The sequence below is a fragment of the Rhineura floridana genome, chromosome 1, assembly GCF_030035675.1.
Source record: "Rhineura floridana isolate rRhiFlo1 chromosome 1, rRhiFlo1.hap2, whole genome shotgun sequence".
Lineage (NCBI taxonomy): Eukaryota > Metazoa > Chordata > Lepidosauria > Squamata > Rhineuridae > Rhineura > Rhineura floridana.
Window position 1 is genome coordinate 28,148,265 of NC_084480.1, and position 26,378 is coordinate 28,174,642.

Genomic DNA, 26,378 nt, shown 5'->3' on the forward strand with positions numbered 1-26,378 from the left:
ATTTGAAAAGGATTGCAAAGGTCTACTCTCACATGTCATCAGCACAATGGATGCCACATTTTTATTAGGACCTCCACACATACAACACAATATGCCTAATCCACATAATTTATACACCAGAATATTACACGAAGATTACACTTATTAGGCCTACATATGCAGTCTCCATTGCCATGTCATTCACAGCATGAATGTCAGACTTGATCAAGAGGACCAGTAGGGAGCCAGGGCAGACATGATTCTACCACCACACTGTGTTTAGCCTCTCCCCATCAAATCCACTATCTGCATAACTTGGGAAGTGACCTAAAGGAAACAAGACCATTTGGGTGCAGGGGGACTAGAACATACATCATACAAATACTGTCTCCCTAAAAAGGATGAAACTAGTACTGCATACCCCAGTCCCAATATATATAATATATATTGGCTTTGATCTAGTAAATAAATCTCATTTATTATAGAAAACTTTGAACAGCTAATATGATGCAATGGCTCCATGGCCTTTTATATATTCTAGTTACAGGGAAACAGAAATAACTTTCTTTGCTATACTGAGGACCAAACTAGACACAACATTAAATGCATCTTTGCATTTCATGTGCATTGGCACCAATTCACTCCCAATGACCCATCAGTTTCAAAAGAGCTATTTTCATCAGGACTACAGCAGCAGAAGGAAAAGTTGAACTACCCCTCCCAGCCTGTTGCAATCCTAATAATTATCCTAATTATCAGACACCACCACAGCTGCTATTTGCATTTTTAAAAACATACATGTGATGTGCAAAGATTGCTATTTGCATTTTTAAAAAACATACACATGACATGCAAAGAAGCATTTAACTTCACACCTAGTTTGGTCACCTTTCAGCAACAAATCTATTGAAGATGACTTGCACAATGCAACACTGCAGCATATGATAATGTATAAACTCTTGCTTTGTAAATCATGATCTGCTACCACAGGAGCTCCTTCAGACTAGACTTCAAGAAAAACCTATACCCTTCCCCCCAATTACAGAATATTTCATTTAATTAATCCTTGTTATTTTGTATCATTACACTAGAGTAGAGTAGGTGTACTAATCTCCTTCACAAATACAAAACGTGTGTTCTTGAACTGAAGGCATAAACAAGCTCATCACGGGTGGCAACAAAGTATAAACAAGTGGTTACTTATCGCTCGGGCTATTTTACTAACATTTCTCTGTATCACATGATTGAAAAAAGAGAAATTTCTTATTAGTTTACATATAATTTGCTATATTAAACAACAGTAAAAAATAAAATCCCATCCCATAGTCACTTCCATCATGCTTTCTCTTCTAAATGCATGTGACATACCTTGGATATTGTCCTAATTCGATACTCAGTGATCCAAAGAGCAGGACCTGGGGCAATTTTGACTACTCTCCTTAAGCATTAACTGCTTTAGAACAAACCTTTACAAACAAGAGGAATGGACAGACTGGGAATTTTGTTGGTGTACCGTCCACCCTGCTGCCCAACAGCTTCCCTAACTGAGCTGTCAGAGGTAGTCTCGGAGGTACTGTTGAGGTCCCCCAGACTATTAGTACAGGGAGACTTCAACATCCATGCTGAGGCTGCCTTATCTGGGGCGGCTCAGGACTTCATGGCCTCCATGGCAACCATGGGGCTGTCTCAATTTGCCACTGGCCCAACGCATGTGTTGGGGCACACTCTTGATTTGATCTTTGCCACTGGACATGGAGATGGTGATCTGGAGGTGGGGAGTTTTGTTTCGACCCCATTGTCATGGACAGATCACCGCTTGCTGAAGTTTGGGCTTACAGCCGCCCTTTCCCTCTGCAAGGGAGGAGGACCTATTAAGCGGGTCCGACCTCGGAGACTAATGGATCCTTTGGGTTTCCAAAGGGCTCTGGGGGATTTTCCGGCTGATAAGACAGGCGCTCCTGTCAAAGCCCAGGTCGAACTGTGGAACACGGAAATGACCCGGGCTGTGGACACGATCGCTCCTGCGTGCCCTATCCCATGCAGAGCTCATGCAGCCCCGTGGTATACCCCAGAGCTGAGAGCGATGAAGCAAGAGAGGAGAAGGATTGAGTGCAGATGGAGGCGTACTCCTGACGGATGCAATTACGCCTTGGTAAGTTCCTCCACTAAACTGTATACAGAAGTGGTGAGGGCAGCGAAAAAGCGCTATTTCGCTGCCACTATTAAATCATCTCTCAACCGCCCAGCGGAGCTCTTTAAAATTGTCCGACGGCTTTTACATCCTAGCCCTCAGGAAATTATAGAACCTTCAGACATCCGCTGTAACGAGTTCGCTGGGCACTTCCAAGATAAAATCTCATGCATCCGCCAGGACTTAGACTCCAGTATTATGGCAGTTGAACCTAATGAGGTATTCGGAGCACGGTCTTGTCCTTATTTATTGGATGAGTTTCAGTTGGTACAGCTTGAGGACGTTGACAAGGTGCTTGGACTGGTGCGTGCTACCACCTCTGTACTGGATCCTTGCCCCTCTTGGCTAGTGAAAGCTGGCAGGGCTGGAACAGCCGGCTGGGCCAGGGAAGTGATAAATGCCTCCTTGAGAGATGGAGTGGTCCCTAGTTGCTTAAAAGAGGCAGTAGTGAGACCACTCCTGAAGAAACCTTCCCTGGATCCAGATAATTTGAACAAGTATAGACCGGTAGCGAATGTTCCATTCCTGGGCAAGGTCTTAGAATGGGTGGTCGCCAGCCAGCTCCAGGTGCTCTTGGATGAAACCGATTATCTAGATCCGTTTCGATCCGGTTTTAGGCCCGGTTTTGGCACTGAAACAGCCTTGGTCGCCCTGTATGATGACCTATGTCGGGAGAGGGACAGAGGGAGTGTAACTCTGTTGATTCTCCTTGATCTCTCAGCTGCTTTTGATACCATCGACCATGGTATCCTTCTGGGGAGACTCATGGAGTTGGGAGTTGGAGGTACTGCTTGGCAGTGGTTCCGCTCCTACTTGGTGGATCGTCTCCAGAGGGTAGGGCTTGGGGAACATTGTTCGACACCCTGGACTCTCCATTGTGGAGTCCCGCAGGGATCGGTCCTGTCCCCTATGCTTTTTAACATCTACATGAAGCCGCTGGGTGCGGTCATCAGGAGCTTTGGAGTGCATTGTCATCAGTACGCTGATGACACGCAACTCTATTTCTCCTTTTCATCTTCTTCAGGTGAGGCTGTTAATGTGCTGAACCGTTGCCTGGCCACGATAATGGACTGGATGAGAGCTAATAAACTGAAGCTCAATCCTGACAAGACCGAGATGCTGTTGGTGAGCGCCTTCTCTGACCAGATGGTGGATGTTCAACCTGTTCTAGATGGGGTTACACTCCCCCTGAAGGAACAGGTTCGTAGCTTGGGGGTTCTTTTCGATCCATTCCTGTCTCTCGAGGCGCAGGTGGCCTCGGTGGCACGGAATGCGTTCTACCACCTTCGGTTGGTAGCCCAGCTACGTCCCTATCTGGAAAGCGATGACCTCGCTTCAGTTGTGCATGCTCTGGTAACCTCTAGATTGGATTACTGTAATGCGCTCTATGTGGGGCTGCCTTTGAAGACAGTTCGGAAACTACAGCTAGTGCAAAACGTAGCTGTTGACTGCTGATGAGGACTAGGCGGTCTGCACATATAACACCTGTTCTGGCTCGTTTGCACTGGCTACCTATTTGTTTCCGGGCCAAATTCAAAGTGCTAGTTTTGACTTATAAAGCCTTACACGGCACGGGACCACAATACCTAGCGGAACGCCTCTCCTGATATGAACCTACCCGTTCACTACGTTCAACATCTAAGGCCCTCCTCTGAGCTCCGTCTCACAAAGAAGCTCGGAGGGTAGTAACAAGATCTAGGGCCTTTTCAGTGGTTGCCCCCGATTTATGGAACAGTGTTACCGATGAGGTGCGCCTGGCGCCTACACTTTTATCTTTTCGGCGCCAGGTTAAAACCTTTTTATTCTCCCAGGCATTTTAATCCATTTGTGTTTTTAATCTATATCAGGTTGTTTACTTGTTTAATAATGTACACTTTGCTGTTTTTGTGATTTTATTGTATTTTATCCATGTTGTGCACCGCCCTGAGAGCCCTTGGGCTGTGGGCGGTATATAAATTGAATAAAATAAATAAATAAATAAATAATAATCCCAAAATGAAGGACAGAATGAAGATTTTCTACACCAATTTTAATTGAAGAGTGCTACACATTGATCTTCTACATGTTAATGGGCTAAGTGCTTTTTAAATAAATAGTTACCAGTGTAGTGCTTAGTTGCTTATGGAATACTTTTTAAGTTATTTGGCTTGCTGCTTCAAATTAATAACTGAATTTGAAATACCTACTGAAAAATACTTGTTTGTAGATCGACACACGTTATTACACTGATTGGGAGAGGCAGGGAAATCAAGTTGACAGAAGAAGTTTGAATTCAAGATAATTATCTTGTCCTCAGCAATCCTAAATGGCTTGGCCCAAGGGCTCCCGATCTCTAGGAGAGGCTTTGGAAGGGTACATAGGATTGCAGTGGGGAGGCAGGAAAACCCTGCTGACAGGCAGTCTTCATGTAACGTCTGGGTACAACCCAGTTCTTACACTTCTATAATCCATTTCTACGTTTATAACCCTGTTTGCAACACACCCATTTGCAACACACCAACTGAACTCTACCACCACTCCAGGCCATTTAACACATTAAAGTAGCAAAGTGTGTGTAAGATGTCCACAACTACTTCTAGTCATATACAATCTGGTTTGGGGTTATTCAATGCAAAATGATGCTAAACTATTGTGTATTAACATACCTTTCTGACTAAACGAAGGGCTTGTGTTCTTTCTACTTCATTACTCTGCTGTATGTCAATGCACCTAAAAATGTAAAAATGGGGAGAAGATATTTTAATCACATGCAATTAGGCTTCAGAAGGTATAATGTACAGCATTTAAAAATGGCCATGCAGAAATCATTTCTCAGATATATTCATTATTATTTTAGAGCAGAGATTGGAAGCTTTGGCCCTTCAGACATTGCTGAATTACAGCTCCCATCAGCCCCAGCATACAAGACCAATGGCTGTGGATGATGGGAACTGTAATTCAGTAACAACTAGAGGGTAAAAGGTTCTACACCTGTTTTAGAGCATACAGCAACAAGATTCAAGTTCTTGAAATGACTGATGCAAAACAGTCCAAACCACTGTTTGCAGCAAAACCCATCAGTTCACCCTCCTAGTTAGACATTACAATCCTGTGCAACCAGCTAAACCCAGATGTAACAATATATTAAAAAACAGGCTATACAATAGACGTTTCATGTTCAGCTTGAAATTCCCAATTTTAAAATATGTTTATTTTGAAAAGATGCACACTTGGTGTTGCATCCAACGATCTCATTCAGCTGGTAAGATTTCTGTCAGCAAATGTGGAGTGAAGCAATTTTCAAGGATTTCCCCTCTATCTTATGCCTTCCAAGACCTCCAAAATCTGTTCCAGAAGATTGGAGGACCCTCCAGAGCAATTTAGGGAGGCGCAGGGGAGATGGGGAATTGCTAAACATTGTTTCCCACCTTATTCCGCTGATCAAAGCCTGACCATCAGCTGAGGATTCAACCCCTACTGTTTAATGTCATACATAGCAAGCACCTGTGGATGCTACATTACAATTCAATTAACTGAACAAGTTCAGATCTGCTCAAATAAAGGAATCATAAAAATGGTGATCCATTAACCAAAATATAAGAGATTCCAAACCATAGCATTAATTTATATTTACCTGGCTATCAAGTAATCCACTTTTAATTTTAACACCTTTTGCAGAATACTGGAGTCTCGGATAAGATATCGAAGGGCTCGTAGCCCAGCTGCTCGCACCTCTTTTGCTTCATTCAGTAAAGCTAACCGCAAACTATAATTCAAATTATGAGAACATCATTCAGGCTTCAAATATTTAGGTGTGTCCCTTTTGCTAAAAATGGACCCCTTCCTCCCTTCTATGTAACTCTAGTTTAAATACACAGTTATTCAGGTTAAACCTTTTAATACTCAAGGTGTGAGTAAAGGCTAAACCTTCACCTTCTTTGCATATTATTCTCCTTGCTGAAAACAGTACTGATATTGAAATAAAGTTAGACTGTCTGTTACTATGAAGAGTATGTCATTTTAAGCAGTTATACAATTTCAAACACAAAAAGTTTTAAAACAGTTTAGTAACAAGTAATTTGGTTTCCACTTCAAAGCTTGTTAGAATCTCCCACCAATGCCAATTTGCAAAATTCAACCAACAGAGAATGTTAAACAATATTTCTATCTCAGTCTGTGATGCCATTTGGACTAGTTTGTGTGGAAAGTGCGTGGCCCAAACACTTCCTGTTCTGAAACAGTTAAAATAGTTAAAAAAATCAGTGCTAAAGAGCTTATACATCGCAAAGGCTCAACTGGATAGTCTCGCTTGTACAAACAGAGGCCAATTGTTCACCACTTTCAGGGTTAGAGAGGATATTCTGATTACTGCTTAGTGACAGATTGTTTTTGCTCACCTCTGTGGCTGTTTCAGGGAATTATCTGCCTTAGGCCCTTTGACTGTGAAATCTATTCTTTCTATGGCTGTTTGAGGGGGAAACCTGGCATACAGCATCCTGCCTGTGCCATCTGAGACAGATAATAGACTATGCATCTCTTCAGGTCATCCCCACCACCAAAAAAATAAGCCTGGGTAGAAAAATTGCTACTGGGTAGAAATTAAGGGCAGGAAATAATAAAAGGGGCACACAGCCAAAATCTAGACCAGTACTCCCTTTCCCCATCCCAAGAGTTGATCATGATTGATGTGTTTCTGGTCTTCAGCTTCAGTTGCTTTATTCGAAACACAAATTCAGCCGTGGATACAGCACTATCACTTACAACAACCTGAATCATGATCTCAGCACATCAGCCTTCAAAATGCTGTTTAGAATAGAGTTGAAACTACAGTTACAGGAACACCAGGTTATCATTTACAAAAGGTCAAAATAAAAAAGGACTTACCATATGATGATGTCTTCATAAGTAAAACCTAGTTTTTCTTCAGAATGACCAGCATTACAAAGAAGCTACAAGTGAAAATGCATATTTTAAGCTCTTTTGACAGTATAAGCTATTATTTAACAAGTCAAAACACATTTTTCTCCACACTACTCAAATCTCTCTGGCTTCCCAATGTATTAACCAACCTGAATAGTTTTTCAAGGTATCATCAAAAAACAAAGTAGTGGCATTATCCTTATCCTTTTTAGTCAAATTCTTTGCATTTGCTGCTACAACTCGTAATATTTATATTTAAAGGCAAAAGCCACTTTTTTGTAGATCTATAAATACAGGTTAGCAAAGAGGATAAAGATTATTTTTTAAAATTCTACTGTTAAAAACACAGATATATAGGTCATTGTTTAGTGTTAAGAGTTTCCAATTAAGTGGCAGAATGCCTTAAGTGATAAAAGCTAGAAAAGTGAAATACATGTGAAAGCAATTTTTCAAGTTCTGTAGAAAAGGATTAAGTTATATACCAGTAACCAAGCATTAACTTAACAATTTCACTCAAAAAAGTGTCATACTAGTATAAGTACTCTGAAAAGGAGAAATGAGGGTAAGGAAACTTTTTCAGCCCAAAGGCTGAATTCCATTGTGCCAGTGGTGGGTGTGGCCAGAGGCAAACACGGGTACGACAAGAGATGAAACTCTTACCTTTGTACAAAAGGCTACATGTCAGCCACACAAAAGTATATTCCTCCATCAAGGCAAGAAGACACATTATCACAGGGTTCAATGACACATTTCAGTCAGGCAAAAGCACTCACTGAAGGTGAGGGATGTGGCCAGGTGAGGGGGGACAAAGACTAGGGAGAGTACCAAGACACCCAAGGGCCAGACAGAGAGCCCAGGTTTGCTATATTTGGTCAAGTCGTAATCGATTTGAAGGCACATAACAATAACACAACTGTTACTTATTGGCAATATTTAGCAGGTGCCAGTGTGGTATAGTGGTTTGAGGATTGGACTATGACCTGGGAGACCAGGGTTCAAATCCCCACACAGCCATGGAACTCACTGGGTGACCTTGGGCCAGTCATTGCCTCTCAGCCTCAGAGGAAGGCAATGGTAAACCACCTCTGAATACCACTTACCATGAAAACCCTATTCATAGGGTCGCCATAAGTCGGAATCAACTTGAAGGCAGCACATTTACATTTTAATACACATGCTGGGGAGTTGTTTGAAATACCAAAATATTACTTTAGCATAGAAATTAAAAATATTGAAGTGACATATTTTCAGCCCGAAAATTTTCATGATCACACCCAACTATGGAACATGCTATAGGGCTGAGTTATAGTAATTCAGGTCACCATGCCTTGAACAGTGGCTTACAATTAGAATTATCAGATATTACTACTGTTGTCACAGTGAAAAGAAAAAGGGAAGTTATCATTCCTTCTAATTGCGCACTTGCTGGTACCAGGCCAACCAGCAGAACATCAAAACAGGGCCACCCACAGACAAGGTAATGGGTTTCTTTAAAGGATTCCCTCACCCTGTAGACAGAAGGCTTTTTGTAAATAAATAAAATAAAACATAGCCACACAGAAAAAGGGAAATCCCCTCTTGACAAGCGTCGTCATCAGAAAGTCATCTACTACAAACAGTAATTTTTGAAACACTGTGTTTTTATTATAAATCACCTCTTGCAATCCATAAATAATATACAATAAGCAAACAAAGGATCAATTTCTCCATACCACCACAAAAGGAAACAAAAAGAACTTCCCTAGTTAGCATGAGAAATTAGGGAAATTCCCCATGTCCTCACTATACCATACAGCAGCCTTTCCCAACCAGGGTGCCTCCAGATGTTGTTGGACCACAATTCCCATCTTTCTTGACCATTGGCAATGCTGGCTGAGGCTGATGGGAGTTGTGGTTCAACAACATCTGGAGGCACACTGTTTGGGACAGGCTGCCATACATGTTGGATACTACCTCCAGCATTCTGCCATCATGTTAATTTCCTCCCAATCGATGATCTTTTTTGGAGAAAGGGAAGGCAAAATGCCCCACTTCACCAGGAGTCCTTGTGAGGTCCCAACTTGCAGAGCAGGTGTGAAAACTTTTGGTCCTCCAGATGTTGCTGAACTACAACTCCCATCATCCCTGGCAATTGGTTGTGCTTGCTGGGGCTGATGGGAGTTGTAGATCAACAAATTTCTGGAGGACCAAATGTTCCCCACACTTGCTGTAGAGCTGTATGTCTCAAAGCACGATTTGTGCTTTTTTACAGAAGCCCAGACAGATGGTTAAGGAAGGGGCCAATGCTTCTTTGCTATTCCTTCTGGCCTAGTTCTTGTGTCTCCTGATACCACCACCTGCCATGCCTGGCCCTGACCTGGTACCAGACATGCAGTTCTCCAAGAATGAACAAAGCACCCCACAGGATGAAGACTTTGATGAGCAGGCAGGGTCCCCTGAAATCAGTTCAGGAGCCCTCTGGGTTATGATCTGCTGGAGAACCCCTGGAGCTACCAGAGAAGGAGGTGGACCCCCCCCCCAGCGTTTGAGAATGCTGGCACTCAAAGGTACGGGTGCAGGCTGAAGAGCAACATTATAGTACACACCTATGGACCCAGAGTTGTCAGTCTACTCACAAGTGAGCAACCCCTGACACTTCTTTACTACCAGCAGCTGTGGTCAGGATGTGCTCAAGGAGGCTAGAATATATAAGGTCTCCCTCCTGAGTTCATCAATTGCTACCAACACAGGTTATCCTGCCTTGCTGTGGTGTACCTTGCTAAACTCCCTGTGTTTCACCTTGGTTTATTTGGACTGTGCTGCACCACCAACCCTGTCTGTGTTGATGAATACTTTGGTGAGAGGCTTATACTTCCTGGGACTGGGACTCTGGTCCTTGATGGCACCCACTGGAGGATGACAGCACCAGAGAGTGGTCTCAGTTCCCCATCCCTTTTTCAACATGAAGTTGGGGCATATCCACCACACTATGAAAAGAGAGCTGATTACCCCAATGCTGTGCTCTCCGTTTTCCCTTTATATGTTTTCAGAAGACCACAAGTCTGGAACAAGAATTAGTATAAGCCGAGTCATCAAGGGTGTTTTACATTCAAGAGTAGCGACAGTCTAAGCCAGCCATCACCTCATTTTAGCAGGGTTTGCTGTGACTTTTCCTGTGACAGCCAATTCACAACTTATTCTCAGTTTCTCTCTCTCTGCATACATATACTCATTCAATTCCAATAGATACTAAAACAGAAAAAGTTCAAAGACCAGGATTGCATAGAACATCAAGATTAGCCAACTCTAAATGGAGCAACTGTAACATCACTTCACAAAAATTTATCACCAGTTTCATCTGGCAGTAGTTCTAAATGTAATTAAATAATAAGAATACAGTTTGGACTTTTCAAAAACTGACAGATTTCTTGACCAAGATTAATCTGTTTTGCATTTTACACTAAGCCAAATGATAAGAAGTATTGGGCGTACAGAGCCCAAGAAATGGACTTGGTTGCTTTTTAAATGGCCATTGTAAAGGAGGTCTGTCAGATACCCAAAACTTTCTGGGCAAAAATTATGTCACTTCAGGGGCCTGAAAATGCATACTGCAGAAATGACTCTAAACTGATTATAGTGAATGAATGAATGAATGAAACTTTATTTTTACCCCGCCCTTTTTCCAAACTAGAACTCAGGGCGGCTTACAAATAAAACTACATGCAGTTAAAAACATAGAAAAACATACAATTAATATACAATTAAACAATGCACAACCTTAAAACCTTAAAAGGCACTTAAAAATCTAAAAACAATTTAAAATAATACAAATAATAATATAAAACAATAAAACAAGCCTTGTAAAGCCCAGTCCTAAACACCTTCTATCCCAAAAGCCTGTCGGAATAAAAAAGCCTTTACTTGCCAACGGAAGGATGGCAAGGAGGGGGCCATTCGTGCCTCCCTAGGAAGGGAGTTCCAGAACCTAGGAGCAGCCACTGAAAAGGCCCTATCTCGCGTCCCCACCAATCGCACTTGCGAGGGTGTTGGGACTGAGAGAAGGGCCTCTCCTGAAGATCTCAGGGCCCGGGCAGGCTTATACAGAGAGATACGGTCTGACAAATAGCCTGGACCTGGGCCGTATAGGGCTTTAAAGGTCAAAACCAGCACTTTGAATTGTGACCGGAAACAAACTGGCAGCCAATGGAGCTGTTGTAACAAGGGAATTGTATGGTCCCTGTAACCAGCCCTGTTAACACTCTGGCTGCAGCTCTTTGTACCAGTTTAAGTTTCCGAACAGTTTTCAAAGGCAGCCTCACGTAGAGCGCGTTACAGTAGTCTAAACGGGATGTAACTAAGGCATGCATCACCATAGTCAAATCAGGCATTTCCAGGAACGGGCGCTGTCATGACGCCCGGACCCTCAAGGTACTGGGTTCATGCATCAGACTCAGACCCCCACCCTTAGGGAAATGAGACTGGAACCAAAAAGCTATTACTTCACCCTTGCCAAGGCTGTGTACGCTCACAACAACCCTGCAAGGTAGAAGGTAGGCTGCCACCACCCCTGGATACTGGTCCACTCGGAGCCAGGGGATCTCTGAGCCCAGAAGATATATAAAACCAAGGTCCTAAAAGGCAAGAGTCACAGTTACACTCCTTGCCAGGCACCTCTGGTTTAACACTTAAAATCCAAGCCTTTAACTTCTTAACCCTCTTTGGTAGTTAGTGACTGAGATTGGTCAAGGTACTGAATCCAGAACCACCCCTTCTCTCAATTGAACACACCAGGTTAAATAGAAGTAGCTTTATTAAGATATATAAGTGCACATAACATATAGCAGCAAGTAATCCTTTAAGACCATTCACCCAACAGGGGTTTAGGTTCTTACAAGAGAATTCATACACACAACAAGAAAATAACAAACTAACTCACCTAACTACTTACACACGAGGTAGTTGGTTGCGTGGCACCTCTCCTAAGAGAGATGGATGTTCAACATAAAGCAATGGAACCAGACATAGGTTGCCTTCCCATAAGCAACCCCTGGAACCATAAGGCAGAAAGGTTTGGAACTCTGGTGCCAGTCAGCATAGGCAGAGAACAGAGAACAAAGGCTATGGGTCTCTAGCCCTATACTTAAGGGAAAAAGATCCTAACGGTCCAAGATTAATTGACCAATCAGGAATTGGCTGATGTAACTTTCTTCTCGATGTTTCTCACATTTTCGCGCCTTCAGGCCCCCCTCCCAACTGTGTTTTCCAACTGTACAGGCCAAGGATGACCTTGGGTACCAGGCACTTGCTAATCAGCAAAGATAAACAGGTGCAGCTTGTTAAGGCTTCTCTAACCATCTTCAGCTGGGAAGTGAAACTCAGATTTGCAAATTGGCAAAGGCTTGTCTTTTCCAACTGTAACCGTCTCCCAGAGTCCCTTACGGGAGCCAAAGTATTGCTATTAGATTTTTTAACAACTCATGACCATTACAGGTTCATGACAGGCGCAGCTGGCACACCAGTCTTAAATAGGCAAAGGCACTCCTGGCCACGGCCAAGACCTGGGCCTCCAAGTTCAGAGCTGAGTCCAGGAGCACACCCAAACTGCGAACCTGTGTCTTCAGGGGGAGTGTAACCCCATCCAGCACAGCATATGTCCCAAGGCAATGTACAAAATATAATAAAATAGCTAAAACAGTTACAAAAATAACAAGAGTTTAAGAATATAGAAGTGTAGATAGTAGGTGTCTATCTTATTTCAACAGGAATGCTGTCCCATAGAAAAGGGGAAGTCTCACTGAAACTCCTGCTCTGTGTAAAGAAGAGATGTGTAGACTATGAGCCAGTTTCATTTTTATATGCAAGAAAGAGACTTTTGTTGGCTTGTGCATTTTGGAATGAAAAAGCACTGAAAGTCTTGCACGTATGCCGTAGTTATTTTGCACTTTTTTAATATACCAGTGACTGCCTGCATGAAATGACCCATAACATTAGTTCCATTTGATTTAAAAAATGTATTCTAAAAAATTAGTGAAAACTTTTTTAAAAATGGTATTCATATGCTTGCTGGGCACGTTGTAAAAATAATAATCTACAAATATTATTTAAGTTCTGTTGGTCAGCAGTCAGCTATGTTTGTTACTTGATACAGCAAAATCAAGTCAAGTAAAAGACACAAGTGTGATGCTCGCATGGTTCAGAGATCACATCTCTAGTTCCCTCTGTCTTTCCCCTAAATAGAAGATTTAGTTCTTGTGAATATACTTCAAATAATTGCATCAAACAGGAATTCTAAAAAGATAGCAACTGCATTCATTGAAAGTGTGCGAGGAGAGTACTGGTTAAAAAGGACAAAACTTCAAAATGTTTTTCCCTTTCCACAATTTACACATCATTTCCCAAAATGCAGCTAGCAAAATTACACTCATGTGCCATATTTCCATATTCTTGGTCTTAAATGTGGCGCACTTCATACATTACACTTTATTTTATTCCATTTATTAATTGCTTCCTATGAAACATCTCAAAACAATTAACATCATCAACAATAAAAACATATTAACAATTCATATATAAAAGCAATTCAAATCCAATGCAGATATAGACCAGGATAAAAATCTCCACTTAGAAGGCTTGAAAAGGTAGGTCTTCAGCGGGTGCTGAAAAGACAAGAGATAGCACCTGCCTGATATGTAATGGGAGGGAGTTCTAAAGGGTAGCTGAAGACCTGATTCCTACATCATATGGAACAGACCTGCTGATGAGATGGTATCTGTACAAGACTCTTTCTTGCAGAGCGTGGTGATCAGTTGGGTATATAGGGAATAAGACAATATTTTTATGCAAATGCCATGCATGTATGCAACATGAATTTGTAAACTGATGTAGCATAGTTACATAGCCCAGGGAGACAAGATTGAGTGCAGCTCCTTGCTGCCTGCACAGGCAGCAGAACACAAGCTTTAAAAGGGCCCTTTACAATATCATAAGCTCAAGAGTCTCATTGTTTTCCTTAGAACTCTCTGGTTTGGGGCGGAGGGGGTCCCCTGCCCCTGAAGCCCTTGAGCTCGCCCTTCTTGCCTCAGCACAACAGCAACCCCGCTGTCCCGCCCCCTCAATCTCCAGAAAAGATTTCCTATTATATTTATGTTATGTTTTAATATATTTTAAAGTCTGTTTTTAAGATGTTTTAGAGTGTTTTATTATTTATTTATTTAATATCCTGCCTTTCCTGCCCAGGGCGGCAAACAAAAACACAAAGAACACATTTAGTGTTTTGTTTGCTGCCTTGAACTCCTTCTGGGAGGAAGGGCGGGATAGAAACTTAATAAAATAATCATATAAATAAACCTTTGTGTCCCCATATGTTGATGGACTACAATTCCCATCAGCCCCAGCCAGCATGGCCAATTGTCAGGAATTATGGGAAGTGTAGTCCAGCAACATCTGGGGACCCAAAGGTTGGAAAAGGCTGATCTAAAACCATACATCATAAAAGTACTTTCCATAATTAAGAGATCTCCTTCAAAGAAATTTTATTTATCTATTTTAGAAGAATTTATAAACTGCTTAATCAAATAATTCCAAGCTAGGGGTAGGGAACCTTTTTTAGTCCAAGGTCTGCATTCTCTGATGGACAACCTTCCATGGGCCACACCCAGTGGTAAGTGGGTCCATAGGAAAAAGTGGGCAGAGCAACAGATGTGACTCTTACCTTTCTATAGCAGGCTACATTTTAATCACAGGGCAATCAGAAGAATACATACACACACCCTCCATTCACCATCCAGACAGGCAAGAGATATTACAGTTCAAGGACACAATTCTAGCCAGGCAAGAGCACTTTGGGAGGGTGTGAAGCAGGGTGAGAGGGGTGTGGCCAGGGGAGACTCCCAAGGACCAGATAAGAGGCCCAGAGGGCTACATTTGGCATCCATGTCTGAGGTTCCCCAGCCCTGACCCAACTTAAAACAATTTAAAACAAGTATCAATACATAAATATATAAATCAAATCAACATGATTTAAAAACAACCATACCTAACTTGTTCACATGTCTAGATAGGCTTGCCAAAAGAAAAAAGGTTTTAGGAGCCATAATAATTCTAGGGAGAGGGGTGTTGAGTGCAGGTTTATGGAGAAACAAACAAACAAAGGCTTGTGGCACCTCAACATACTAACTAATTGGCATACATTTTCATAGACTAGAGCCCACAGATTCAAGAAGAGCGATCTTCAATTGTCACGGGTATAGGTGTAATTCACTAATAGGCAAAAAAAAACCCTTGCGGTTTAAGAATGTACCTATAGCCCACAGATATTTCTATCAAATTTTAAAAAGCAGGGAAATTGGACAGCTATAGTGAATGCACCAGGGGAGCAGGACACCTGAGCTCCTCTCTGAGATATCGGACTGCCCTACAAATTTGTCAGAATGCAAACACAATTCGGGTTCGTCTTTCACAGTCCAATCCACTTGCTGTGGAAGAATTTGGTAACGTGCCTCTGAGCATTTGGACTGACCCTTGACTGCAATTAATTAATCAATTAATTAGTTGATTAATTAATTAATTAATTGGTTACTTAATCAATTGAAGCATCATGGTTACAAAAGGGGGAGCTTTGGTGGAACACAGAAACAAAATTCAAAGGGACCTTGATAGGCTGGAGCATTGGGCTGAAAGCAACAGAATGAAATTCAACTGGGATAAATGTAAAGTTCTACACTTGGGAAAAAGAAACCAAATGCACAGTGAGAAGATGGGGGATACTTGGCTCAGCAATACGACACATGAGAAGGATCTTGGAATTGTTGTTGATCACAAGCTGAATATGAGCCATCAGTGTGATGTGGCTGCAAAAAAGGCAAATGCTCTATTAGGCTGCATTAACAGAAGTATAGGTTCCAAATCACGTGGTGAAGTATTAGTTCCCCTCTATTCAGCACTAGTTGGGCCTCATCTTGAATACTGCGTCCAGTTCTGGTCTCCGCACTTCAAGAAGGATACAGACAAACTGGAACAGGTTCAGAGGAGGGCAACAAGGATGATCAGGGGACTGGAAACAAAGTCCTCTGAGGAGAGACTGAAAGAACTGGGCATGTGTAGCCTGGATAAGAGAAGACTGAGGGGAGATATGATAGCACTCTTCAAGTACATGAAAGGTTGTCACATACAGGAGTGCCAGGATCTCTTCTCGATAGTCCCAGAGTGCAGGACATAGAATAATGGGCTCAAGTTGCAGGAAGCTAGATTTCGACTGGACATCAGGAAAAACTTCCTAACTGTTAGAGCCATACGACAATCGAACCAACTACCTAGAGAGGTAGTGGGCTCTCCGACACTGGAGGCATCCAAGAGGCAGCTGGACAGCCACCTGTTGGGAATGCTTTGATTTGGGTTCCTGCATTGAGCAGGGGGTTGGACTTGATGGCCTTATAGGCCCCTTCCAACTCTACTATTCTATGATTCTATGAATAGAAGAAAAGTAAAATCATGTAGCTCCTGTACATAATAAAATCAAGCAAACCACAATAGGAGATTTCCTTGTAAAGCATGAAGATATTAAACATTAAAATTGAGAAATATTATTATTTAGTCATTACACATTATAGGAAGATATATAAATTACTATATATACAGTATATATATATATATATATATGATATTACACACACACAGCTCAAAATGCAAGTTTTAGACAAAATCCCATGCAAAACATCTTAAATGTTTTAAATTTGAACTACCACTAGCCAATGGTCTAATATTATTTTTATTTATTTATTTTTGTCACCCTAGGCTCCTTCTGGGAAGAAGGACATGATATAAATTTAATACATAAAAATAATTAAATTATTACATAATCATAATAGAGATCATAATTGTTTTTAATCAGAATTATAATGGCCTTTTATAATAATTATTACATTATTATTATTATTAGGAGTGCAAGAAAAGACAGCAGACTGACTTGGAAATCTTCACTTTATTCAATTTAAATATGTTTTGCACTCAAAATATAATCACTGTGTTCAATTGGAATTTAGCCCAAGTAACTGTGTACAGGAATACAGCCCAACTTTAAAACAGTTTACACCATTATCAGTAAAAGTCTAGTAAGGCAACTTGGGTTGTCTAGTAGCACATTTTAGATTGAAGGAAACCTGTTAGGATTTTCTGCCTGCTTGCCCACCAAGTTCTAAACATACCTTTTTTAATTTAAATATTCATATATACAGTATTCTACTGGTAATCTCATTTAATATCTATATTATGGCCAATGACTATTATTTAGGACTGGGGAGTCATACTGTAAATACAATCTATGCAATTCTTTGTCATACTTAAGTACTAATGACACATGGAAATCAATGGTAATTCACTTAACTCATACTACAACAGCTGTATCTCACTAGCCAAAATAGCATTCCCGAGATTATATATTTATGACATACCAGTATCTTTCTACATGCTTTTTGTTTTGTTTTGTTAAGTCCTACAACCTCCCTATATCCATCTATACCTGAAATGACAAAGATTGTTTCCATCAGAGATACTTCAATAGGTTATCTCACTGCATTCAGTTCTGGCTCAAGCTCCTGTTGTATAAAGCTTGTGATGATCAAGCAATGAATAGCTGGTTAGCAAAGCACTCATGAAACGGTATACTCATTTTTAACCTACTTCCTTTGATCTTTTCTCATTCCATTAGTACATTCGACACCCACAATAGTTTTCTATAGCATGAATTTTGTTCTTTGATTCAGTTAGCAGTCTCCTTAGCATGATGCAAATGAAAACATAAACGCTTTAACAGTGTTAAAAATTCTTACCTTAGTAAAATTATTCAAGTGGCCTAGTTTTCTCATATTTGAAACCCCTTGTAATTTGACCACATTTTGGAGAATCTCTCTCAGGTTATCAGAGGGGTCTGCAAGAGAAATATAAGTATTGGTAGACACAAGTTAGAGGAACAGGAACCAGACTAGCTTCTCCAAAAGAATGTTAACTGAACATCTACCCTGTCTTTCTCAAACTAATCAAGTTCTGCTTTTAAGAAACTTGTCAATGTTCTGATAGCAGGCCAATAGTTTAAAGACCAAAGAAGTAAGGAAGAGAAGGATAACTGAGATAATATTTTCTTTTCTCAAATGAGGAACTCTTTTCCAAAAGAGTGCTCCCCACTGCAAATCAGGAAAGACTCAGACAAAATTTGCAGAAAGTTTCTGAGCCCTATCCAAAGGTCCTTATACAAAGCCAACAATGAGTCCTAGTTAGAGCATTGTGAAGGTGTAAGGCCTATTGTGTGGGCATTTACTAGCAACTAAATTGTAAGTGACAATTATGGAATAATAAATGTGTTAATCAGACTCTATTCTTAAAACTAAGGGGTTTTTTTTCAGTTTAGTTGAGACTTTCATGAATCATCCTAGTTGTGGTCTTGATCAACTGTACCTTATTAGAAAACACCCCCCCAGCACTGTTCACTATAAATGTCTCAACATGCAATATTGTGAATATTTTATGTCAGTTTGATTTAGTGAGTTCACCCATTTTTCTAATTTTACATTGGGTTTTTGTTCTCCAATGGCCTAATTAAAATTCTAACCAAACTTAAAAAGTAAACCTATATAATTATTATTATAATAATAAAGTAACCTATATAATAATTATAATGGACTGCCTTCAAGTCGATTCCGACTTATGGCGACCCTATGAATAGGGTTTTCATGGTAAGTGGTATTCAGCGGGGGTTTACCATTGCCTTCCTCTGAGGCTGAGAGGTAGTGACTGGCCCAAGGTCACCCAGTGAGCTTTATGGCTGTGTGGGGATTCAAACTCTGGTCTCCCAGGCCGTAGAACAATCTTTATTTTGTTTAACTACTCCTGTGGCCATCTTCTATGAAAAAGCACATTATCTTAGTGGAAACATTCAGGATGAAAACCAATGCTGGTAATTCTCAGAGTAGACCAATTAAAATCAATGGACTTAAGTCTAGTCTCAATAGGACTAATGTTGGATATAACTCCCAGCAAGCAGAAACAAACTAAAAGCCCCATTAAATGTCAATATTGTCGTTGATATTCCATCAACAATATACCATAATGTGGAGGTGGAAGGAATCATACTCTGGGGAAGGAATAGAATACCATATCCCATTTGAGAAGCTCAGGATTGGGGAAGGGGGGAACATTTCTAGAGAACAGTTCATCTGCTTTCAAGATCAAGTAGTACAAACCACAAGTTAAGGAAGATTAAAGAGAATAGTGTTGGTCTATAAGTACCACTAACGGTTTGTTATAACCCTTAATTTAAAAGAGTATATAATAGATGGGAAACATTGCTTCCCTGTAATTTAGCATCACTGAAAATATAATTTGACTGATTCTTATTCCTTTGTTTTGTGCCTTCAGCATAATATTAGTGAGAGCTACCCTAGCTTTCAAGGCTTTTGGCTATGGAGGTGATTTGGCATTACATCTCAAGTACCAACTGCCAGTGCCTCAAAGAGTCCTCTAGAATGCTTCATTTCGTTGCTTTCGTGAATTTTTTTCTTAAAAGCTTCCTCAGTAAGGCTCCTCAAAAGGAAACCATTTGGTCAAATGAGAATGTCAAGCAAAAACTAAGGATGTTTTTCTTCTCTGGGTAAGTAATAAATGCTCTTGACACAAAAATCACTTGGGGAAAAAAGCTCTCAAAGTATATATGGCATGTTATGGTGAGATTTGGCATACCTCAGTAATGAAGTCTGCCCCCAAAGCTTTTGCAAAGAAAACAAAAAAACTGATCACAGCACATTCATATTCCACCATGATCACATCCTGGAGAAAAACAAGTTCCTACTTACATGTAAAAAGCAAAGCATGCTTTCCCTTTCCCATTTCTAACCAGAAGAGCAGGGCCAAATTGGTACAGGAATGTTACTATTTTAGTTTCTTCCATTAATCAAAGACTCATGACTAGAAATTGCAGAGCATGGGCTTTCCACACAAAAGGTCCCAAATTCAATCCCGGGTATCTCCAGTCAAAAAGATCAGGTAAATCGAAAGGCCTGTGCCTGAAACCCTAAAGAACCACCACCAGACAAGAGTACACAATACTGGGCTAGATAGACAAATAATCACATCTGATATTAAAAAAAACTCCCTATGATATTGGATAGGGCTGTTTTCCTCAAAACCTTTCTCCCTAGAGCATTTCATTTTAAGGAAAGTATTGATTTGCTCAATACATCTGCAGCCACTGTTCTGCAAGAGGTTCCAGCTTACATGCACTGTGGTTTACATCAGAGGCTTCCAAACTTTTTTATCCCATGGACAAAATCGCAGATGATCTTGGCGGACTACTTAGTAATTTTTCTGCCTGTTGTAGCTATATCTATGTTAGACATTGTATGATTTTTAATGATGTTTCTACAGACACCACAGATTACCTGAATGAAGCTTACAGACCACAGTTTGGGAACCTCTGATCTGCATTATGTGAAGAAATCTGTAAAAGAGTGGTGCAGTCTGTCTTCAGATCCATGATTATGAGATGAAGAGCCACAAATTACGCTCCTGAAGGAAGGTACACACTACAGCACAGAACCGTTGAAACAAACATAACTTGTGCAGGCATGACAGAGGATATGTTTGAATGGACAACCAGCTTTTACAGGCAAGAAAGCAGAAGCTCCAGCCTTCCCAAATCTTAATTTTGCCTATGACATTCTTTCAACAATTCAAGTGTCCCAAAATGTTGAAATGAATACAAGAACCACCTTTATCTACCTGAACACTTTCAAAGAGGTAAGGATGTGGGGGAGGGGAAAACGTGACACTTCTCAGCATGGAAGAAGCGGAACAGAATATGAATGAAGCAATCTGTCTTGAGAGCAATAGAGTCATTTGTTGTTGTTATGTGCCTTCAAGTCGATTATGAATTATGGCGACCCTATGAATCAGTGACCCCAAGAGCATCTGTCATGAACCACCCTGTTCAGATCTTGTAAGTTCAGGTCTGTGGCTTCCTTTATGGAATCAATCCATCTCTTCTTTGGCCTTCCTCTTTTTCTACTCCCTTCTGTTTTGACCAGCATTATTGTCTTCTCATGATGTGTCCAGGGTATGATAACCTGTTTCATCATTTTAGCTTCTAGTGATAGTTCTGGTTGAATTTGTTCTAACACCCAATTATTTGTCTTTTTCACAGTCCATGGTTTGCGCAAAGCTCTCCTCCAACACCACATTTCAAATGAGTTTTTTCTCTTATCCACTTTTTTCACTGTCCAACTTTCACATCCATACATAGAGATTGGGAATACCATGGTCTGAATGATCCTGACTTCAGTGTTCATTGATACATCTTTGCATCTGGGGACCTTTTCTAGTTCTCTCATAGCTGCCCTCCCCAGTCCTAGCCTTCTTCTGATCAGGGCTGTGGAGTTGGTACACCAAACCTTTGACTCCAACTCCTCTATTTTTCTACTGTCCGACTCCGACTCCAACTCCTCTATTTTTCTACTGTCCGACTTCAACTCCACCCAAAATTGCTTCTTGTCAATCAAAATTTATTTGGAAGTCGGAGTCGGTACATTTCTACCAACTCCAACTCCTCCCAAAATTGCTCCCGACTCCGACTCCACAGCCCTGCTTCTGATTTCTTGACTATGGTCTCCATTTTGGTTAATGACTGTGCCGAGATATTGATAATCCTTGACAAGTTCAATGTCCTCACGTAACTTTTATGTAAAGTTACATAAATCTTCTGTTGTCATTACTTTAGTCTTTTTGACGTTCAACTGTAGCCCTGCTTTTGTGCTTTCCTCTTTAACTTTCATCAGCATTCGTTTCAAATCATTACTGGTTTCTGCCAGTAGTATAGTATCATCTGCATATCTTAAATTATGGATATTTCTCCCTCCAATTTTCACACCTCCTTCATCTTGGTCCAATCCTGCTTTCCGTATATGTTCTGCATGTAAATTAAACAAATAGGGTGATAAAATACACCCGTCTCACACCATTTCTGATTGGGAACCAATCGGTTTCTCCATATTCTGTCCTTACAGTAGCCTCTTGCGCAGAGTATGAGTTGCGCATCAGGACAATCAGATGCTGTGGCACCCCCATTTCTTTTAAAGCATTCCATAGTTTTTCATGATCTACACACTCAAAGGATTTGCTATAATCTATAAAGAACAAGGTGATTTTCTTCTGAAATTCCTTGGTCCATTCCATTATCCAACGTATGCTTGCAATATGATCTCTTGTACCTCTTACCTTTCTAAATCCAGCTTGGACGTCTGGCATTTCTCATTCCATATATGGTAAGAGCCTTTGTTGTAGAATCTTGAGCATTACTTTACTTACATGGGATATTATGGCAATAGTTCGATAATTCCTGCATTTCCTGGGATCCCCTTTCTTTGGAATTGGAATGTATATTGAATGCTTCCAGTCTGGGCCATTGTTTAGTTTTCCATATTTCTTGACAGATTTTTGTCAAAATATGGACTGATTCAGTCTCAGTAGCTTGTAGCCATCTGTTCCTGGTGATTTGTTTCTTTCAAGTATTTTAAGAGCAGCTTTCACCTCACATTCTAAAATTTCTGGTTCTTTATCATATGGTTCCTCCTTGAATGAAACTGTCATCCTGGCATCTCTCTTATAGAGTTCTTCAGGGTATTGCTTCCATCTTCCTTTTATTTCATCTCGGTCAGTCAGTGTGTTTCCCTGTTGATTATTTAACATCCCTAGTCTTGGTTTAAGTTTCCCTTTCATTTCTCTAATCTTTTGGAGTAGGGCTCTTGTTCTTCCCTTTTTGTTGTCCTCTTCTATTTCTATACAGCTGTATTGTTGCATTTAGGGTTCTGACCGTGTTCCTATCTCCTTTTGCTTTCCTTCTCTCTAACAATTTTAAGCGTTTCTTCAGTCATCCATTGACGTCTTTCTCTCTTTTTTTCAATTTGATTCCTATATTGACCATTTGGTGATGTCCACATGTACAGTTGTCTTTTTGGTTGCTCAAAAAATGTGTTCACATGAAAGAAATTATTGGCTTCACAGAATTCAATAAGTCTTTCTCCCGATTCATTTCTACCTCCTAAGCCCCATTTCCCCACAATTCCTTGCTCTTCTCTGTCCCCTACTTTTGCATTCCAGTCCCCCATGATTATCAGTGCATCTTGTTTTGTTGTGATCAGTTTCTTCCTGTACTTCTGCGTAAAATCTCTCCAATTTCTCTTCTGCATTTGCCATTGGAACATAGACTTGGATGATGGTTACGTTAATAGGTTTCCCGTTTAATCTCACTGATATCACTCGGTCAGACCTTGCGTTGTAGCTCCTAATTGCTTTTGCTACATCACTTCTCACTATTAAAGCAACCCCATTTCTTCTTAATTTCTCATTTCATGCATAAAATATTTTGTAGTTGCATGATTGAAAATGTCCCATTCCCATCCATTTTAATTCACTCATGCCAAGTATTGCAATGTTGATACGTTCCATTTCTTGCTTGACAATTTCTAACTTTCCCTGGTTCATGCTTCTCACATTCTATGTTCCTATTCTGTGCGTTGTACAACTCCAGACTCTCCATTCGCATCTGTGCGCATCAGCCTCTGGGCTTCCTTTCGACTTTGACCCAGCTGCGTCATTAGTCACAGCACTATTCATACTTGTCCTTTGTTCTTCCCCAGTAGCTCGGTGAGTGCCTTCTGACCTGGGGGTCTCATCTTCTAGCACTATCTCATGTTGCATTTTTGATACTTTGTTCATAGGGTTTTCGTGGTAAGAGGTATTCAGAGGTGGTACCATTGCCTTCCTCTGAGTCTGGATGTATCTCAGTCTGGTGTCTCAGTTTTGACCATTCTTCCTTGGGTGCCCCTGCTAGGAGTCTAGCCTCTTGATCTAGACTCCTGACGGCATTGCTCTCAGCTTGTTCAACACACTCAAACCCCCTCACCACGTTAAAGTGTGCATACAAACCACTAAAACCAATCTTTTAGAGAGTTCTTTTACCAGCCTTCGGTATGAAATGTCCTAGCCTTAGATGTGCACACTTAAATTCCTTCTACCAGTCCTACAGCCTAAGACAAAAGGCAAAGGAAATGAGAAAATCTAGTACACCTAAAACTTCTCAGTTTTGTCGTTGGAAAAAGAGAAGCAGCATCAGGTTTTTTGCTTTTTTCCCGCTTCTTGGCTTGCCTGGTCTCCAACTGAAAAAAAGTCATGCATTTACTTCACCTGAAAATGTTTCATTCCTAAATGATGGAAGTATACAGCACAATGCAAGAGGTAAAAAAAGCAAGCAGAACAGAACTCTATTCTCAAGAGTTTTCACAATTGCTGCATTCAGACAATGCTAAACTATGACTTACTGCCATGTGAATGAGCCTCAGCCTCATGAGCTCCACCCTCCCCATATATGGGGCACCTGCAACGAAACTGGAACCTTTTGCTTCAAACTAACCACAGTTTGTTATGTTCAAATCTGAACAACCTGCAATTAACCTGGTTAGGGAAGCAAGCCAACTTCAAATGTGACGTCGTCTCCCGAAATGAGAGATGGTGAACATATGGCCCTCCAAATGTTGCTGGACTACAGCTACCATCACCCTTGGCCATGCTGGCTGAAGCTGATAGGAGGATGAATCCAGAAACATCTGGAGAGCCAGTTTCCCTGCCACTACCCTAATCCATAGCTAACCACGCTTTGTCCAGATAGTAATTATGTCACGAACAGTTGAGAATGTGAAAGCTGCTAATCTCCTCCTCACAACTGTGCCAGAAGAAAGGGGAAGGTGGAGTGTTTAAGCCCAAGGCTCACACATGTATGGTTTAGCTTTACATGTTAAACCAGACAATCTGAGAGGCTGCATAGTATTGCTTTAGGATAGCATAGGTGGATTTAGGATTAAGAACTAGTGGCTTTCTTGCAACTAGCCATGATATGGGGGATACCCGATTGGATCTCTCAGAGAGGGTCAACCCAAGATATTTTTCTGCCTGGGGCAGACAAGACGACGTCTCTCCTCCCAGGCCATTCCCATGTTAAAAAGTGTATCAGACTGGCAACTGAATCTTACCTAAACACTGGCAATGGGATGGTGTTCTCCACTACCTTTAAGAACAACAGATCAGCTTAGGGGGGACAGGGTAAGCCATATGGCACACAGTTCTTTCTACTCCCTGCCCCTTAGCATCTGCTGACTGAGGCAGCTGCCTCACTCTAGTCTAATGGTAAGGATGGCCCTCTTTTCTTGTCTTCAAAAGCAATTATTGGAGATCTGCTAATTTAAGCAGGTAAGATGTGCTGAGGAAGAAGGAAATCAACCCTTTCCTCAAATTGAAATAATTCTCCCTGAAGTTGCTAATAGCCCTATTTAGGGGAAAGGCAGGTAGCTCCCACTTCTCATCCGGTGCTGCTTTGTCAAATTAGAAGGCCTCTCCCAACTGCTTTGAAGTAAAAAAAAAGACGGGGGATAATGGCTCTCCTTTGTTATGGCTAGTTTGACCCAGAAGAAAAATGTATTCTTAACCATTGCTTTATCTGTTTTTTAAAAGTTACTGAACAAATGGACAAAAACAGCATTGTAAATAAGTTCACAAGTCTGAAAAATACTTTATACACCTGCTGGAATTCTATCCCTCCTTCAGCAGCATTTCTTTTTCTGGCATTATATTTTTATATATATGCAACAACGAGTACAGTAGCTAAATAAATTATACACATGCACACACAGAGGTATATATAGATAAGACACCACCACCAGGGTAGTACTGGTTTGTATTCAACGTAGTGCTAGGTAAATAGTTCCGTCACTGCAAGGATTTCTGCTTGCGCAATAGAACTCACCCCCTCCCCACGTGCCCCCTAAACCTGTTTTGGGGTTTGCCCGAACCCTCCACAGCAAATTTGGAGAGGGTGTGGGGTGCATGCAGAGGGAGGGAGGAAGAAGAGTCCCATTGTGCTAGCAGTAATCCTTGTGCTGATGGGACAGGTTAGTTAATACTGTCTTTTATCTGTTAGTGTCTAGCAGGTCAGTGCATTTCTATGCTGGGTGTGGAAGAGGTGGATTCTCCTTCTCTGGAATCCTTCTTATCATGGTTATTATACTGGCACAGAGTAGGGATGGAGTGGGGTCCACCAGCATGCAACTCCTTGCCACCTATGGCTACCAGGCTAGTGCTTTAAATACAAACATTTCATGAGCAAACATAGCAAACTCATTTTATATGCCACACTAATATGTTAAAAGGATAAGATACCAAGAATATATCAATTAATACAGCCAATCTCTAGCAGAAAATCCTACACAAATGTTTTTCAGAAGAACTATATGAAAAA

General features: G+C 40.9%; 1 protein-coding gene across 4 annotated transcripts in view; it reads right to left on the bottom strand.

Moving 5' to 3' along the window:
- The window catches only part of RICTOR (RPTOR independent companion of MTOR complex 2), a 124,027-nt gene that overhangs the window by 79,902 nt on the left and 17,747 nt on the right, over positions 1-26,378 (bottom strand). For all 4 annotated transcript variants that reach the window (XM_061616766.1, XM_061616786.1, XM_061616756.1 and 1 more), the window contains 4 exons: positions 17,875-17,972; positions 7,034-7,098; positions 5,784-5,915; positions 4,816-4,879 (listed from right to left, as the gene is read on the bottom strand). In XM_061616766.1, the coding sequence (XP_061472750.1) occupies positions 4,816-4,879; positions 5,784-5,915; positions 7,034-7,098; positions 17,875-17,972 (359 nt within the window). The remainder of the gene's footprint in view (positions 1-4,815; positions 4,880-5,783; positions 5,916-7,033; positions 7,099-17,874; positions 17,973-26,378) is intronic.